Source organism: Aegilops tauschii, chromosome 7 (assembly GCF_002575655.3).
Source record: "Aegilops tauschii subsp. strangulata cultivar AL8/78 chromosome 7, Aet v6.0, whole genome shotgun sequence".
NCBI lineage: Eukaryota > Viridiplantae > Streptophyta > Magnoliopsida > Poales > Poaceae > Aegilops > Aegilops tauschii.
Window position 1 is genome coordinate 213,783,327 of NC_053041.3, and position 13,976 is coordinate 213,797,302.

The following is a 13,976-nucleotide window of genomic DNA, read 5'->3' on the forward strand; positions in this document are numbered from 1 at the left end:
CTGAACCAAGGTGAGGTGCGTCTCACGCGCCTTCCGAGCCTTATATGCATCAACGACCTCCTGTGGTGCGTGGCACTGGCGGGAGAAATGCTCCACCGAGCCACAACGGAAGCAGTCCTGAGGCCTTTGCCCTCCCTTGCCCGGCTTGTTCTGCTTAGCTGGGGCGGGGGGTGAGGGCCCTTCTTCTTGCCCTTCCGGCCCCTCTTCTTCTGTTGAGGCTTGCGGACTTTGAGAGCGTTCACCTCCTGGCGAGAACTCCCCCTAGTGGTTGCGCGACAAAGTTCTTTTTGAGAACCTCGTCCTGCGCCTCCGCCACCTTGAGGACGTCAATCAACTCTGAATACCTCGTGTAGTTCCCCTGGCGGTAGTTCCGTGAGGACTGGACCGCGTCGGGGTGGAAAGTGGATAGGGTTTTCTCAATCTTCTGGGAGTCGGTAATCTCAGTACCACACAACCGAAGAGTTGTACAAATCCGGTGCAGAGCCGAATTGTACTCCCCAACCGTCTTGAAGTCCGCAAACCTCAGACGGATCCACTCTGCCTCTGCACGTGGCTTCACAGTGTACTTCAGCCGCTCAAACCGCTGCTTAAGAGCGGTCCAAAGGCTAGAAGCACTGCGCTCAGCCATATACTCATCTTTTAGAGTAGGTGATAGGTGATGACGGAGAAAGTGCAGAGCCTGCGCATTCTCAGTTTCGAACTTGGGATCAGTGACGGCCAGCTGGGCCCCCTTACCGATCGCCCTCAGGAGGGTTTTGCCCTGGAGAAAGATCTCGCAGTCCGAGGACCATGACAGGTAGTTCAGCCCTGTCTGGGCCAACTCAGGAAACTCCTTGTTGACAATTCCGGCCATCTGCGATTTATGCAAAAATCATGAGATTACAGCAGGTAATCTTTTGCACAAAGCGATGTTGATAAACTTATTCAATAAAATGACGTTCCATTATCTAAAACATGTTCTTATATGACTTACTTAATGATTAAGAGTGCAAAACAATTAATCTACAGTAGTAAAATCATACAATAAAACATGTTTACAAAATATAGCATGTTAAGCGCATCTAGTACGTGAAAAATAGCCCAAAAAGTGAATTCCCGGGGCATTTTAAAGCCCAAATATGCGATTTCAGCGAAAACAGACAGTTCCAGGGGGTTCTACGCGAAATATTGCTGCAGGAATAAAACTCGCGCAAAAGCTGAAAACTACAGGGGCTAAACCGAAATTTTTTTTTTCACGCTGCAGCCTGCGCCACTTTTTTTTGTGTACCAGGGTCTCCACAGCCCGCGGCCCAGCCGGGCCCAGCAGCCAGCGCCTGGCCGGCCCATCCGACCGGCTCACCCGGCCCACACCCGGGGCGCGCTAGGGTTCCTAGTGCCCGAGTGGGCAGGGCGACGGCGGCAGCCACGCCAGGGCAGCGGTGGCTGTGGCATCCTCGCCACGCCACGGCGACGGCCGCGGCGGCCACGCCACCCGACGGCGGCGGCCACGCCACCCGACGGCGGCGGCCAAAGGCACGCCACACGACGGCGGCGGCCAGGGCACGCACGCGCGCGGCCACCGCGTGCGGGCAGCAGCCACCAGCGAGGCGGCACGACCAGCGAGGGCGCGAGGCGGGCGCGAAGCGGGGCGCGAGGCGAGGCTAGCGGGGTGCGCGGCCACGGCGCGGCGTGGCCATGGCCCGGCCAGCGGGGGGGAGGGGGGGCGTGGCCATGGCGCGGCGTGGCCAGGCCAGCGACGGGGCGTCGGCAGCGGCTGTGGCCACGGCCACGGCGTGGCGACGCGGCAGCGACCATCGGGGTGGGCTGTTGCGAGCACGCGCCAGTGAGACGGGGCGGGGCTGCACAGCGCGGCCAGCGGGACCGCGGCCAGCAGGGCGGCGCCGGCGACCAGCGGGGTCGCGTCCAGCAGGGCACGGCGCTTCACGCGCGACCAACGGGGGCGCGGACAGCACGGCGTCATCTGGACGCCGGCCTCGGGATGCGGATCTTCGTCGCGTTCATCCGGAAAAACGACGGCGCATGGCACATCTGGTGCTTTTGGGGCGGTACCGCGATCATCTGGATCGCGATCTGTACCGACTCCCTATAGTGCAGTCAACAAGTTCCTCTTAGTCCAAGAACATCGACATTGGTCGGCGACATGTTTGTCCGCTCGGTTCTTGGGAGGAAAATCCGCACCATAGGTAGATCAAATCCGAAAAATAATCTAATCGCAAAAACGGAATCGTAGTAATGAGAGGAATCCATTTTTGCAAAGGTGGGGATCGAATCTTATACCTCCGCGGGATCGACGAAAGCCTGCGTGATGCAGGCTTGACGGAGAGTTGATGGAGCGAAGCGTGCTGATAACGTGTTCCGCAACTCCGCCGGCGAGTCCGGTCCGAGGTTGCGGAGCGAGGGCGAGCGTCGTAGACGAAGTAGTCGAACACGCGAAAGTAAATGACATAGAGAAGTATGGAGGAGACTAGCTTTATTAATCAATGATCAGGTCTTACAATGATGGCTCCTCGTTGCTTTATATAGGGGGTAGGGGGTCAAGGGATAAGTACCCACTTAACGTAAAGTGGGGGAAACGGGAGGGGCTAGCCCGTGCGATACGCACGAGGCCGCCGCCACCCCTCGGTGGCCCCGGTTTCCCAACAGGCTCAACCTGAATGAGCAGCCCGTCACCCTTCAGCCATCGTTACATCATGCCGCATCTCACGGGATTTCCCTATCGCATGGCACCATGGGCATCTCGCCATGCTCGCCGAAACTTTACCGGACACATACACTCTAGACTAAACTACATGCAAAACTCAAACATGCTAATACATGAAATCAAGATTAAGGCTAACAATCCATCCCTAGAAAGACAGGAACGTCTTGTATGCTCGCCTACGCGTTCCTTCCTTTCTAATGAGTTAGGTAAGATTCAGTTAAAAAAAAGAGTTAGGTAAGATTGCTAACTTTTTTTGCGGGTAAGGTACGACTTGCTAACTGATGTGGCCATTCAGATGCAGGGATAGATAGACTTACGCTTAAATTTTGATGCCAGACCATTGGAAATTATTCAAGTCAGTTGATTTTATCGCAATCAAAGTTGGAGTATTAGAATGACATTTGCTTCATGATTTTCTTTCCACACTATTGGTATGTTTCATACTATTTTTATTCCCGCAAACTTCTATTTTGAATATATATTCAAAAATCACAACGTTCATTTTATGTGAATTGCAAATCCGTTTTTTATCATGTTGTATTTTTTGGACATTTGGATGGTAATTTGGATAGCTATGCTTTTACTTGCAACATGGTAGGTTTGATTATGTGGATGACCCCTGATTTTATAATTTTATTGTCATGTCTCAAATTTATCTATTAGGTATTACAGATGTTGTTATTTTATTCTATAATCTTGGTCAAACATTCAAATGGTTTACTTGCACGAAAAACAATACACCTTATATTCTGGAATGAAGGGAGTAGTTCAATTCAAAATTACATTTGTATGGATTTGTTTTTCACTTCATTATTAATGTAGATTTGTGGTTCGGAAGTTTGAGACTATTTTATGCAGTATGTTATATGTATCCGAGCATCCGATTTTGATTTTTAGAGTAGACATTTAGGATTGAGCTTGCCCAGGCTCCACAAAAGTCCTGGCTCCGCCACTGCCTGGCGCCGCTTGAAGGAAATATGCCCTATAGGCAATAATAAAGTTGTTATTTATATTTCCTTATATCATTGTAAATGTTTATTATACATGCTAGAATTGTATTAACCGGAAACTTGATACATGTGTGGATACATAGACAAAACACAGTGTCCCTAGTAAGCCTCTACTAGACTAGCTCGTTAATCAAAGATGGTTAAGTTTCCTAACCATAGACATGTGTTGTGGACAAGACCCATCCGTTAGCTTAGCATAATGATCGTTAAGTTTTATTGTTATTGCTTTCTTCATGACTTATACATATTCCTTTGACTATGAGATTATGCAACTCCCGGATACCGAAGGAATACCTTGTGTGCTATCAAACATCACAACGTAACTAGGTGATTATAAAGATGCTCTACAGGTATCTCCAAAGGTGTTTGTTGGGTTGGCATAGATCGAGATTAGGATTTGTCACTCCGAGTATCGGAGAGGTATCTCTGGGCCCTCTCGGTAATGCACATCATGATAAGCCTTGCAAGCAATGTGACTAATGATTTAGTTACGGGATGATGCATTACAGAACGAGTAAAGAGACTTGCCGGTAACGAGATTGAACTAGGTATGAAGATACCGACGATTGAATCTCGGGCAAGTAACATACCGATGACAAAGGGAATAACGTATGTTGTCATTACGGTACGAACGATAAAGATCTTCGTAGAATATGTGGGAACCAATATGAGCATCCAGGTTCCGCTATTCGTTATTGACCGGAGAGGTGTCTCCGTCATGTGTACATAGTTCTCGAACCCGTAGGGTCCGCACGCTTAACGTTCGATGACGATTTTGTATTATATGAGTTATGTGATTTGGTGACCGAATGTTGTTCGGCGTCCCAGATGAGATCACGGACATGACGAGGAGTCTCTAAATGGTTGAGAGGTAAAGATTCATATATAGGACGATAGTATTCGGACACGGGAAGTGTTCCGGGGGTACCGGGTACGTATCGGGTCACAGGAAGGGGTTCCGGGCACCCCCGGCAAAGATATGGGCCTTATTGGGCCTAGGGCGGGACAGACGAGCCCCTTGTGGAATGGTGTGCCCCCATATGGGCCGATCTAAGTGGAGAAAGGAAAAGGGGAGGAGGAAAGGAAATAGAGGGAACAGGATTCCCCCTTCCTTTCCACTCTCCCCTCTTTCCTTCCCCCCTCCGGAGATAAGGAAAGGGGGGAGGCCGAATTGGAGGAGGCCCCCAAGTAGGATTCCTCCTGCTTGGGGTGCCCCAAGGCTGCTCCCCTCCCTCTCCCACCTATATATACATGGGGAGGGGGCGCCTAGAACACACACCAACATTGTTAGCCGTGTGCGGCGCCTCCCTCCACAGTTTACGCCTCCGGTCATATTCACGTAGTGCTTAGGCAAAGCCCTGTGCGGGTCACTTCACAATCACCGTCACCACGCCGTCGTGCTGACAGAACTCTCCCTCAACACTTTGCTAGATCAAGAGTTCGAGGGACGTCATCGAACTAAACGTGTGCAGAACTCGGAGGTGCCGTACGTTCGGTGCTTGATCGGTCGGAACAAGAAGAAGTTCGACTACATCAACCGCGTTGTCAAACGCTTCTGCTTTTGGTCTACAAGGGTACGTGGACACACCCTCCCCCTCTCGTTCCTATGCATCTCCTAGATAGATCTTGCGTGAGCGTAGGAAATTTTTCAAAATTGTATGCTACGTTTCCCAACAGTGGTATTACAGCCAGGTCTATGCGTAGATGATATGCACGAGTAGAACACAAAGAGTTGTGCACGATGATAGTCATACTGCTTACCACCAACGTCTTATTTTGATTCGGCGATATTGTTGGATGAAGCGGCCCGGACCAACCTTACATGACCATGTTCATGGGACCGGTTCCACCGACAAACATGCAACTTTTTTTGCATAAAGGTGGCTGGCGGGTGTCTGTTTCTCCAACTTTAGTTGAATCAAGTTTAACTACGGTCGGTCCTTGTTGAAGGTTAAAACAGCAAACTTGACGAAACATCGTTGTGGTGTTGATGCGTAGGTAAGAACGGTTCTTACTAGAAGCCCGTAGCAGCCACGTAAAACTTGCAACAACAAAGTAGAGGACGTCTATCTTGTTTTTGCAGGGCATGTTGTGATGTGATATGGTCAAGACATGATGTGATATACGTTATTGTATCAGATGATCATGTTTTGTAGAAGTATTGGGAAACTGGCAGGAGCCTTACGGTTGTCGCTTTATTGTATGAAATGCAATCGCCATGTAATTGCTTTACTTTATCACTATGCATTAGCGATAGTTGTAGAAGCAATAGTTGGCGAGACGACAACGATGCTACGATGGAAATCAAGGTGTCAAGCCGGTGATGATGGAAATCGTGACGGTGCTTTGGAGATGGAGATCAAAGGCACAAGATGATGATGGCCATATCATGTCACATATTTTGATTGCATGTGATGTTTATCTTTTATGCATCTTATTTTGCTTAGTACGGTGGTAGCATTATAAGATGATCCCTTACAAAAATTTCAAGGTATAAGTGTTCTCCCTGAGTATGCACCGTTGCGAAAGTTCTTCGTGCTAAGACACCATGTGATGATCGGGTATGATAGGCTCTACGTTCACATACAACGGGTGCAAGACAGTTTTGCACATGCAGAATACTCGGGTTAAACTTGACGAGCCTAGCATGTACAAACATGGCCTCAGAACACTGGAGACCGAAAGGTCAAACATAAATCATATAGTAGATATGATCAACATATAGATGTTCACCATTGATGACTACTCCATCTCACATGATGATCGAACATGGTTTAGTTGATTTGGATCACGTGATCATTTAGATGACTTGAGGGATGTCTATCTAAGTGGGAGTTCTTAAGTAATATGATTAATTGAACTTAATTTATCATGAACTTAGTCTAAATAGTTTTTGCATATCTATGTTGTAGATCAATAGCTCGCGTATAGCTCCCCTGTTTTATTTTTAATATGTTCCTAGAGAAAACTAAGTTGAAAAATGATAGTAGCAATGATGCGGACTGGGTCCGTGATCTGAGCATTATCCTCGTTGCTGCACAAAAGAATTATGTCCTTGATGCATTGCTAGGTGTCAGGCCTATTGCAGGAGCTGATGCAAACGTTATGAACGTTTGACAAGCTCGGTATGATGACTACTTGATAGTTTACTGCACCATGCTTTACAGCTTAGAACCGGGACTTCAAAAACGTTTTGAACGCCACGGAGCATATGAGATGTTCCAAGAGTTGAAATTGGTATTTCAGACTCATGCCCATGTGGAGAGGTATGAGACCTTTGACAAGTACTTTGCCTACAAGATGGAGGAGAATGGCTGGGCCGGTGAGCATGTACTCAGAATGTCTAGGTAGTACAACCACTTGAATCAAGTGGGAGTTAATCTTCGAGATAAGATAGTGATTGACAGAGTTCTCTAGTCACTATCAGCAAGCTACTAGAACTTTGTGATGAACTATAATATGCAAGGGGATGACGAAAACGATTCTCGAGCTCTTCGCGATGCTGAAATCGGCGAAGGTAGAAATCAAGAAAGAGCATCAAGTGTTGATGGTTGACAAGACCACTAGTTTCAAGTAAAAGGGCAAGGGAAAGAAAAGGGAACTTCAATAAGAAATGGCAAGCAAGTTTCCACTCCCATGAAGAAGCCCAAAGCTAGACCCAAGCCTGAAACTGAGTGCTCCTACTGCAAAGGAAATAGTCATTGGAAGCGGAACTTCCCCAAAAACTTGGCGGATAAGAAGGATGGCAAAGTGAACAAAGGTATATTTGATATACATGTTATTGATGTGTACTTTACTAGTGTTCATAGTAGCCCCTGGGTATTTTATACCGGTTCAGTTGCTAATATTTGTAACTCGAAACAGGAGTTGCAAAATGAACAGATACTAGTTAAGGGCGAGGTGACGATGTGTGCTGGAAGTGATACCAAGGTTGATAAGATCACCATCGCACACTCCCTCTACTTTCGGATTAGTGTTGAACCTAAAATAAATGTTATTTGGTGTTTGCGTTGAGCATAAATATGATTGGATCATTGATACGTCTCCAACGTATCTATAATTTTTTATTGTTCCATAATGTTATATTATCAATCTTGGATGTTTTATAATCATTTTATAGTCATTTATATCATTTTTTGGTACTAACCTATTGACATAGTGCCAAGTGCCCGTTGCTGTTTTCTGCATGTTTTTTACATCACAGGAAATCAATACCAAACGGAGTCCAAATGCAACGAAACTTCACGGAGATTTTTTATGGACCGGAAGACACCTAATGGGCCCTGGCTGCGCCTGGGGGTGCTCCGAGGAGAGCACAACCCACCAGGGCGCGCCAGGAGGCCCAGGCGCGCCCTGGTGGGTTGTGCCCACCTCGGGTGCCCCTCGGACCGCCTCTTTGCTCTATAAATACCCCAATATTCCAGAAACCCTAAAGGCATCGACGAAAATCAATTCCAGCCGCCGCAGAGTCCAGAACCACCAGATCCAATCTAGACACCATCTCAGATGGGATTGACCACCTCCATTGGTGCCTCTCCGATGATGCGTGAGTAGTTCTTTGTAGACCTTCGGGGTCTGTAGTTAGTAGCTAGATGACTTCCTCTCTCTCGCTGAATTCTCAATACAATGGTCTCTTGGAGATCCATATGATGTAACTCTTTTTGCGGTGTGTTTGTTGGGATCGATGAACTTTGAGTTTATGATCAGATCTATCTTTTTATATCCATGAAAGTATTTGAGTTTCTTTGATCTCTTTTATGCATGATTGCTTATAGCCTTGTATTTCTTCTCCGATATTTGGGTTTTGTTTGGCCAACTTGATCTATTTATCTTGCAATGGGAAGAGGTTCTTTGTAGCGGGTTCGATCTTACGGTGCTTGATCCCAGTGACAGAAAGGGAACACCGACACGTATGTATCATTGCTACTAATGATAAAACGATGGGGTATATCTCTACATAGATAGATCTTGTCTACATCATGTCATCATTCTTATTGCATTACTCCGTTTCTCCATGAACTTAATACACTAGATGCATGCTGGATAGAGGTCGATGTGTGGGGTAATAGTAGTAGATGCAGGAAGGAGTCGGTCTACTAATCTTGGATGTGATGCCTATGTAATGATCATTGCCTGGATATCGTCATGATTATTTGAAGTTCTATCAATTGCCCAACAGTAATTTGTTCACCATATAAGTGCATCTAGTGCCACCCCTAGTTGGTTTTGGAGTATTGATGACAAACTTGGTGGAGGGACTAATGTGTTTGTGAGAATTGCAGGATAATACATGTAGTAGTCCCATATTGATTCGGTTTACCTACCAGAGATGACCCCTAAAAATGTGTGAAGACATTGAAGGCAATGGTGGTCTGTGAAGATATTCACAGTGAAGATTATGACATGAGAAGACATTCACATGAAGACTATGGAATGCGAAGACATAGTTGTTTCGTAGTTTCCTTTTATTCTTTGTTGAGTCATAGGAACCACCGTACTGTTAAGTGGGGTCCAAGTGAAGAAATTCAGAGTGACTGATGTGATGCTCAACCAAATCCTATGTCTTCGAGCGAAGACAATGAGAGCAAATCTTATCCAGAGCTGAATGAGTCAGCTTTACTTGTAGCCCAAGTCAAGCCGTCACGTGTGTTTGAAATCTGACCGTTGGACATGTGTCAGTTCCTTAGTGACCCAGGGTCATTTCGGACAAATCAGGTCGGGTTGCCTCCTGGCTATAAATAGCCCGCCCCCTACACCATAAATTGGTGGCTGCTTAGTGTTAGTGCACGGCTTTTGTTGTTTGAGAGCAACCCACCTCCGAAGCATTTGAGAGAGAAATCCTTGCGAGGATAAAGCCCAAAACACCCAAAGCCAAAGAGTGTTAGGCATCACTGAAGTCTTTCTGTCCGCGTGATCTGAAGACTTGTTACACTTGAGGATTGTGAATCCTCCAGCCGGTTAGGCGCCGCATTCTGAGCATCCAAGAGCCATTGTGGATTGCCAGTGAACGAAGTCTGTGAAGGTTTGGAAGTCTACCTTGAAGACTTACTAGAGTGATTCGCGAGGACTAAGTGTTCTTAGCTCAAGGGGAATAAGGTGAAGACGCGGTCTTCTGAGTAAAATCTCAGCCTCCCTAACCAGACGTGCAGTTGTCACAACAACTGGAACTGGTCTACCAAATCCTTGTCCTCACCAAGCAACTGGTTCTATACTTCCCTTCCCCTTACTTACAGTTTGTCTTCGTGAAGTCATTGCTTGCTTGCATGATCTGATTGTCTTCACTGTGTGAAGACTGTTTGTTGTTTGGCTTCATACTATCTTCCATCCTTATCCATACTACCTAGCTGCTGATAATCTTCGTTCTCTCACTTCATTGCTTACTTGACTATGGCTTGTCTAGTGTAGTCTACCTTCCGCTGCATATCAATAGGTTCATTTCTACTGTTTGTCTTCAAAGCCCTCGTGTTTTGAAGACTCTCATAAAAATCGCCTATTCACCCCCCTCTAGTCGATAACTAGCACTTTCAATTGGTATCAGAGCAAGGTGCTCCCTTGTTCTGTGTGATTCGATTTAACCACCAGGAGTTTTAGCTATGTCAACTGCAGGGATAATCAAAGTCTCCGCTGCGTGCCCTGTCTTCGACGACACTGATTACCCCTACTGGAAGAATAAGATGCGTTTGCATCTTGAAGCCATTGATGTTGACCTCTGGTATGTCGTCAAGAACAACGTTCCCAAGGTCGGTGAAGGTGTCACCGCTGCTGATGTCAAGAGGTTCATTCAACTGGACTCGACCGCCAAGAACATCATCTGTGTTCATCTAACCAAAGGACAGTATGGTCGTGTGAGTGCTCTAGAAACTGCGAAGCTAGTCTGGGACTGTCTCTCCAAGGTCAACGAAGGCGTCTCAACCCAGAGAGACTCAAGGATTGATGTTCTTCGCAACCTCTTCAACCGCTTCAAGAGAAACGATAATGAGAATGTCCAGCTCATGTTTGATCGCCTCACTGATATCACAAATGAGCTTCGCGCACTTGGCGCCACTGAGATCACCAAGCACGAAATCATCAAGAAGCTCCTGAGATCACTTGATAGCTCATTCGACACCTTGGCCCAGATGATTCAAGAACGTCCTGACTTCAAGACTCTTGATCCGTCTGACATACTTGAGAGGCTCAACACACATGAGTTCCAGTTATCTGAGAAGAGAGATATCTATGGTCCCAACTATGGCCGAACTCGCGCTTTGAAGGCAAAGGTTGTTTCCTCATCTGAAGAAGAATCTGACTGTAGTTCTGGGGATCCTGAAGACATTGGAAAGGAGCTTGCTATGCTTGTGAAGAAGTTCCAGAAGTTCACCAAGAAGAAAGGCTTCAGAAAGTCTTCAAGATCTAGCTCAAGAAATGTATGGAAAATCCGTCCACCCGGGTTTATTAATTTGCAAATTCTTCCTCAGAGCTTACACTCATGACCATAAGAAGAGAACATGCCACAAATGCAAGAAACTTGGTCACTACATCTCTGAGTGTCCATAGTGGGACAATGAGACCAAGAAGAAGAAGAAGAGCAAGGAATATGATTCTGATGACAAGAAGAAGAAGAAATCCTCAAAGTTGTCTTCAAAGTCTTCGTCAAAGTCTTCATCACACAAGAAGAGCTCATCAAGCAAGGCTCATGCATTTGTTGGCAAGGAGATGGATTCAGAGGAGGCGGAGGTGGAGTCTGAGGAGGAGTCCGATTCAGGCGTGACAAGCCTGGCTCTAGCTTCAGCCTATGTCGCCAAGTCCATCTTCAACACTGAAGACAATGGCCTCGTCACCAACCCTGATGCTAATGATGAGGATGACTCTGCTCCCACCTACTGCTTCATGGCACGAGGTGCCAAGGTAAACTCACGCGATGCTTACATTCAAACATCAAGTGAAGATGACTCTGAATGTGAATCTGAACCTAGCTACAAAACACTTGCTAAAATTGCAACTGAACAACAAATTGTTATGGAACATATTCAAAAGTTGCTAGACAAAAGCGATGACCTGTTGGACGCGAAAATGACCCGAACTCAGTCCTTAATTGAAGACACTGAAAATCTTCATGTTAAGTACGAGGAACTTGAAATTCTTCATGAAACGCTCTCAACTACTCATGAAAAGCTCTCCTATGATTATCTTCAAAGGAAGCAAGAACTTGAGAACTTGAGAGCGACTCATGAAGATCTTCAAAAGGAGAACGAGTCACTCCGCGCTCAACAGATCAGTTCCGCTCAGGAAGGTTTTGAACCATCATGTCTAAAATGTCTTGATCTTGAGAATGATGTCTCTGTTGCTGAATGTTCTTCTGCTGCTACTGTTGCAATAGCTTCAACTACTGATGTGGTAACTAACCCCTCTGCTGAGGATACCACTACTATTGCTGATGAGAATGCCAGGTTGAAGACATTTCTTGAAACAGGAATGTACAAAAGTCTCAAAGGGCATCAGACACTATGTGATGTCCTCAAGAAACAGATTCTGAACCAAAACCCTAGGAAAGAGGGTGTTGGGTTCGAGAGGAAAATGAATGTTGATGGTTCTTACTGGAAGCCTGAGCAGTACCCCCAAACCACATGGATTGCTGCAAAGGGACCTTCAGTGGATCCATCTACTTTATGTGGCTTCACTTGTGCTAACCCGATTATCATTGATGAATCCTTTGATGCAAACTATAAACTGTTTAAGAATCAGAATGGTGAAGTGTTTGCCAGGTATGTTGGTACTAACTGCAGGAACAGACCACCTTTGAAGAAGATCTAGGTGCCCAGAAGTTGTCTTGAGAAACTTCCTGTGAATGTCGTCATGACACCACCTAGGAAGAAGACAAACCCCAGAGCAAAGGCTTCATATGGTCCAAAGGCTTCATACAGACAGAGGACTCACCAGAGTCACCCTAACGCCAATATTTTGCAGGGAAACCATACTCAAACTTATGAATATGAGCGTGTTTCGTCAAACCGCTATGTTCATAAGACCAAGAACTTTTCTTCTTATTCTTATGAGTATTATTCACCTCTTGCAAGGCTATTTTCTAGGGCTCCAAAGCCATAGTTCTCAGATGTTGCACTTAGACTCATTGCTTCTAAGCCGCCGCTGAAGATGTGGGTGGTTAAGAAAAATTAACTCTCTTTTGCAGGGAAAGGTCTCCAGCCGAAAATCAAAGGCTTCTGATGCTTATGCTGGGGACCTAAAACATCTTGTGGGACGCAAGATAAAATGCCAAAATGGTCTTACTATGTATTTCGTCCTAGGATTCCTTGACAAACATCCTATCTATCCTAACCAAGATCTGAACTTTCATAATCCGCTTGTTCGTCAAATGTTTATGCTTTACAATACCCTTGGTGAAGCCTATCCCCCAAACTGCACTGTAGGGTATGACACCAAAGGCTTCAGAATGGATTATGGACAGTGGATGCACTAACCACATGACTGGTGATCGAAGTCTTCTCATGGATTCAACCCTACGTCCGCCTGACAAGAGTCACATCACATTTGCTGACACTGGTAAAAGCAAGGTATTGGGTCTAGGTAGAGTTGCAATCTCAAAGGATCAGCACATGGATAAAGTGATGCTTGATGAATCCCTTGGTTTCAACTTAATGTCTGTCTCAATGCTTTGTGATCTAAACATGATTGTGTTATTTGGAAAATATCATTGTGCTTATGGAACCTGACAAATCTCTAGTCTTTGAAGGGTATCGAAAAGACGATCTGTATATGGTAGATTTCTCAGCAGGACCACAGTTGGCCGTATGTCTTCTAGCAAAAGCTTCAGAGTGCTGGCTCTGGCATCGGAGGCTAGGGCATGGTGGCATGAGGAACCTGGCAAAGAAAAAGCATGTCGTAGGCATCGAGGGCATCAAGTTCAAGAAGGATCATCTATGTGGTGCCTGCGAAGCTAGAAAGATGACTAGGGCCAAGCATCCCTCGAAGATAATCATGACGACGTCTCGTCCCTTCGAGCTGATTCACATGGACTTATTTGGCCCTACTCACTACTCTACACTTACTACCACTGCTTGCCTCTATGGCTTCGTTATTGTTTATTATTACTCAAGATATACATGGGTGCACTTAATCCTCTATAAGAATGAAGTGCAGGATGTCTTCATATGATTCACCAATCGTGCCATGACAAACTATGGCATCAAGATCAAGCACATCAGAAGTGACAACAACACAGAATTTAAGAACACCGGCCTCGACACTTATCTTGATACATTGGGCAT

At 46.1% G+C, this 13,976-nt stretch overlaps 1 protein-coding gene across 1 annotated transcript; it reads right to left on the reverse strand.

The window, feature by feature from the left end:
* Positions 1 to 238: 238 nt before the first annotated feature.
* On the reverse strand, positions 239 to 853 carry LOC109767832 (uncharacterized). The gene has a single exon (XM_020326554.3). It carries the CDS (start codon positions 851 to 853, stop codon positions 239 to 241), a length of 615 nt encoding a protein of 204 aa, XP_020182143.3.
* Positions 854 to 13,976: the final 13,123 nt, after the last annotated feature.